This window comes from Wolffia australiana, chromosome 6 (genome assembly GCF_029677425.1).
Source record: "Wolffia australiana isolate 7733 chromosome 6, ASM2967742v1".
Lineage (NCBI taxonomy): Eukaryota > Viridiplantae > Streptophyta > Magnoliopsida > Alismatales > Araceae > Wolffia > Wolffia australiana.
In genome coordinates this window covers 8,695,545-8,700,602 of record NC_135840.1, presented here as the reverse complement: position 1 = coordinate 8,700,602, position 5,058 = coordinate 8,695,545, and the positions used below count along the sequence as shown (strand labels likewise).

The 5,058-nt window shown below is 40.3% G+C and overlaps 1 protein-coding gene across 1 annotated transcript; it reads left to right on the top strand.

Moving 5' to 3' along the window:
- Positions 1-397: 397 nt before the first annotated feature.
- On the top strand, positions 398-4,616 carry LOC144704261 (putative beta-1,4-xylosyltransferase IRX10L). Its single transcript, XM_078576615.1, has 4 exons — positions 398-776; positions 2,017-2,405; positions 3,444-3,685; positions 3,849-4,616. Exons 1-4 carry the CDS (start codon positions 671-673, stop codon positions 4,360-4,362), a joined length of 1,251 nt encoding a protein of 416 aa, XP_078432741.1. The 5' UTR covers positions 398-670; the 3' UTR covers positions 4,363-4,616.
- The last annotated feature ends 442 nt before the right edge of the window (positions 4,617-5,058 follow it).

The window sequence follows — 5,058 nt, the reverse complement described above, 5'->3', positions numbered from 1 at the left end:
ATAGAGAGAGACTTAGAGATATATATATATATATATATATATATATATATATATATATATATATATATATATATATATATATATATAGAGAGAGAGAGAGAGAGAGAGAGAGAGAGATTAAGAGATATAGAGAGGGAGAGAGATTGAAAGAGATTGATATAGATAGATAGACACAGAGATAGATTGAGATAGATAGATAGATAGATAAAGAAAGAGAGAGAGTGAGTGAGAGAGAGAGAGAGATAGATAGATAAATAAAGAAAGAGAGAGAGAGAGATTGAGATACATAGATAGAGGGAGATTGAGATAGATAGATACTGAGAGAGAGATTGAGAGATGGAGACTGAGATATATATATATATACATATATCAGAGAGAGAGAGAGAGAGAGAGAGAGAGAGAGAGAGAGAGAGAGAGAGAGAGAGGGCTCTGCTAGTCTATGAAGTTGACCAGCCACCATCCTTGTGCTCCGGTCGAAAAGAAAAAGAAGCCCACCCGGCAACTTCCCTCAGAAAAATTTCTCCTTTCCAACTTCAACCGGCAACCCGCAGCTACCCATCTTCCTCTTTCTCTCCCTCTCTCTCTCCCTTGACTCCCAGCGACGACGATTTTCTCTCCACAATCGCCATCTCTTGTCGCCAGAAAGGTTTCTGCAACAACAGGGAGCCCGATGAATCGACGATTATGGGTTTATTCTGCTTCTTTAATCCTCCTTTCTTTTGCCATATCTTCTACCGGCGCAATCGACCGCAGACACCAGACCGAAAGGATCTCAGGTACCCTTCTTTCCATGATTTGATATTCGTCTTCTTGTTCTTTAAAGTTTTATTCGTGATCTTACCCATCTCTGAAAGCTTGTTTCTTTGATCTGGGGCATTCATCTGAATATGAAATATACATTTCTTGGAAACCCCGACGACAAATCCAAACAGGATGAGAAAAAATGAATAATCCCTTGAAATTTTGGTGTATTCTAGTTTCGGTGTATGGATAGATCCATGGGTTAGCCGCGTATTTATCAAGTCTAATTTGAAATTAGAACGCAAGTAAACCCATGGATTTGCCCTTGTTGCCCTTTGATCCGCAGTACTCATCTTCATTTTCTTATTCTTCTAAGTTGTGTTCATGATCTCGTCTGTCGGATTTTGTCTTGTAGTATCTCTCCGCGTGAGGCTTTGATAATAGGCATTCAAAAAGTCCATCCACAGATCAAATACACATTTCCCTTCGGCACTTACGAAAAATCCAATGAAAACAAAAAATAGTCAACCCACCAAATTTTGGTCTGTTCCAGCTTCAGACTTTTCAATCGGTCCATGGATTAGGCTCGAATTTCTCCAATTTAGATTGAGATTAGAACACAAGAAACCCGTTTCCTTCGACTTCTGAATTTTGGGCCTTCTCTCCTTGATCTGCAATACTCATCTTCATCTTCTTATTCTTCTAAGCTGTGTTCTAGATCTCACTCGTCAGATTTTGCCTGGTACATTTCTCCCGTGATTCTTTGATTTGAAGCACTCTTAAAGTCCATACAAAGATGAAAGATACATTTCCAAGCCAGAAAAAAAGAATAATCTCATTCAACTTCGGTCTGTTCTTGTCTCAGATTTTTCACTAGATTCTAATTCTAAACTCGCAATTCCCAGTTTTGAATTCTAAACACAGGAATCTCAATTCCTTTAAATCCTGCATTCTAACGTCTTCCCGCGTGATACTTTGATCCGAGGCATTCAACAAGTTCATCCAATGTTAAAATATGCGGATCCAACCTCATTAAACCTCACGGCAACCCCAACAAAAAACCATACAGGAAGAAATCTCATTAAACTTCAGTATGTTCCAACCACAGATTTTTCAATAGATCGATGGAATATGAACAAATTTCCCAATTCTAAATTTTACTTAGACCACAGTTCTAAATTTAAAGAGATCACACTTAGTCCGCGAGAAAACCAATGCCTTCAACTCCTGGATTTTAACTGGCCTCTTCTTAATCTGCAATACTTGTGGCTGCAGGGAGTGCTGGCGATGTTCTTGAGGATGATCCAGTGGGAAGGCTGAAGGTGTTCGTGTACGATCTTCCCAACAAATACAACAAGAAGGTCGTGCAGAACGATCCCAGATGCCTTACCCACATGTTCGCGGCCGAGATTTTCATGCACAGATTTCTCCTTTCAAGCCCAGTTCGAACTCTTAACCCGGAGGAAGCTGATTGGTTTTATGCACCGGTCTATACCACTTGTGATTTGACTCCCAACGGTCTTCCTCTGCCATTCAAATCTCCCAGAATGATGAGAAGCGCCATCAAGCACATTTCCACGAGATGGCCCTACTGGAACAGAACTGAAGGCGCCGATCACTTCTTCATCGTCCCACACGATTTTGCTGCGTGTTTCCATTACCAGGTATTAGACTAATTTGATCATTATATAACTGAGAGTGGTTTTTTTCCAGTAATATAGATGATTGTGCCGAATTTTGGTTGTTCTAGGTTTTACTCTGCATTGGTTGTTGTGATCGCTGCTAGTGATTTTCTTTTATTATTTAGATGATTTTCCTCATCTGGTCCGAGTAATTTAGATGTTTGTACCATATTTTGGTTGTTCTAGGTTCTAACCTACTTTGGTCGTTGTGATTATTGCAAGTGGGTTTCTTTAATTGGTTAAATGACTACACCTAATTTGATTGTTATGAGATGCAGAGAATTATGCATATTCTCAGTTAATTACTCGTATTATCTCGTACCCAATGTTATGTTAATTTTTTTTGTGCGAGGGATTGTGGTTAATTTCGTTTAGAATATGCGTTGGCTGTATAATCGTTAAGGTGAGATTGAATAAAATATGGCCAGTCACTGTCATATTTTTTGGGTCTGCCCTCCTATTATCTCTTTATATTAGGATTTACGTTTTAGTAAAATTTTATCTTTTTTAATGATCATCGCCTATTAAATGATGAAATTACCTTTCAAAAAAAATTTCAATGATGAAATGCTGCTTCTTATTGGCATTGTCAGGAAAACTTTCAATTATCTCGTAAAAATGTTATATTAACTTCTTTCTGCATGGGATTGTGGTAAATTATGACTAAATATTTACTTATTGTGTAATTGCTTTAATTCATATTTCTGTCGTATTTCTGAGCTTGTCCACTAGTATCGTTTATTTTTACTTTTTGACAGAAAAGCCTCCTCATTGATTTCAACTCGAAAAGGAGAAACAAGAGACCATAACGGTTTTTCACTTATGATTGCATATTCATGGATGAAACACCTCATTCGGAATGAATTAAGCTTGAATAAGCCCTATGTTTCATGAAATAACCAGTTCTCTGAGTGAACTTATGCAAACTATAGAAGCACCTAAGATTTATTTTAATGTTAAACCACAGTAGGAAATTCGTCCGATGACATCTCACCATGCATGTAACATTTCTCAATTTAGGAGGAAAAAGCAATCGAGCGAGGAATCCTTCCTATGCTCAAGAGGGCTACTCTTGTCCAGACCTTTGGACAGCGTTACCACGTATGCCTCAAGGAGGGCTCCATAATCATCCCCCCGTACGCTCCACCTCAGAAGATGCAGGCCCATCTTATTCCCCCCGACACCCCTCGCTCAATCTTCGTCTACTTCCGTGGTCTCTTCTACGACGTCGGCAACGATCCCGAGGGTGGATACTATGCCAGGCAGGCTGGCAACACTCCCAAGTTCTTCTAGTTCATTTATTTATTTATTTATTTCTTAAAGAAAATGCTATTATGTTATCACCTTGGACCAGGTCCAATGTACAAAAATTATGTTATTAGCATTCAATCATCGTGCTTACTTGAGCTTTTACCTCTCTGACAGGGGGGCAAGAGCCTCGGTGTGGGAAAATTTCAAGGACAATCCACTCTTTGACATATCCACCGATCACCCAGTCACGTACTACGAGGACATGCAGAGGGCTGTCTTCTGCCTGTGCCCGCTGGGATGGGCGCCGTGGAGTCCAAGGCTCGTCGAGGGGGTGATCTTTGGATGCATTCCTGTCATTATTGCCGATGACATCGTTCTACCCTTTGCCGATGCCATCCCATGGGAGGACATTGGCGTGTTTGTGGCAGAAGAGGACGTGCCGAAGCTAGACACAATTCTCACTTCGATCCCCGAGGAAGAGATACTGAGGAAACAGAGGCTGCTGGCCAACCCTTCAATGAAGCAGGCCATGCTTTTTCCCCATCCTGCTCAAGCGGGGGATGCCTTTCACCAGATTCTTAATGGGCTTGCCAGGAAGTTGCCCCATGGGAGTGGAACCTACCTACGCCCTGGAGAGCATTTCCTTGACTGGAATGAAGGCCCAGAGGCTGATCAAAAACCATGGTAATGGGGGGAAATAAAATCTGCCTGATCAGTTGTTAGCTTATTAAAAAGTCATAATGGGGCCTCATGCTTTGTGGGTCAATGTACCCTCTGGATTGTGCAAACTGGGTTGCTTCAGAAACACATTGAATTGCCTGATCATATGTCTGGTTTTCAGTTCTCATGAGCTGATAAAGGAAAACGAGATCTGTAACTTATTCTTTTTATTGTGATTGATTTTTCTACATTGCAGAACAGAATTATTGAACTTCACAACCATGGTTAACTTTCTCTTCCCTGTCTATTCAATTATTGGGTCGGCCGTGGTTCTGGATCCACATTCAAGGTCAAAGGACAAACTATTTCATTTGTGAAATTGCACATTTTATCAAGTTGGGCAGCCAATTCCAATCTGCATCTTCATGTATGATCTGTGGGTCAATGTTCTCTCTGGTTAACGCAAAGTGGGTTGCGGGAGGGTTACGCTTATCTGCATGTACATGTGCCTGGTGTTCAGTTCTTAGGAGTTGAATGAGGAAAAGTGTACTTGTCTTTTTTCATGTTAAATTATCATTTATTCACACTTCCAAACAGTAATATCAAATTTTCTAATCATGGTGAATCTATCTTCGTTGCTCTGCAATTCATCTGGATTGAGGGAGCTGTACCCAGACTCGAGGTCTACAGGTTTTTTTCTTTTATTTTGAGTTCAACTTGGTCT

Excerpts from the sequence above, each read along its gene's own strand:
- LOC144704261 (XM_078576615.1), top strand. The coding sequence starts at position 671 with ATGAATCGACGATTATGGGTTTATTCTGCTTCTTTAATCCTCCTTTCT. Across the intron at positions 777-2,016 it reads CCAGACCGAAAGGATCTCAG|GGAGTGCTGGCGATGTTCTT; the intron begins GTACCCTTCTTT and ends TTGTGGCTGCAG. Across the intron at positions 2,406-3,443 it reads CTGCGTGTTTCCATTACCAG|GAGGAAAAAGCAATCGAGCG; the intron begins GTATTAGACTAA and ends TTCTCAATTTAG.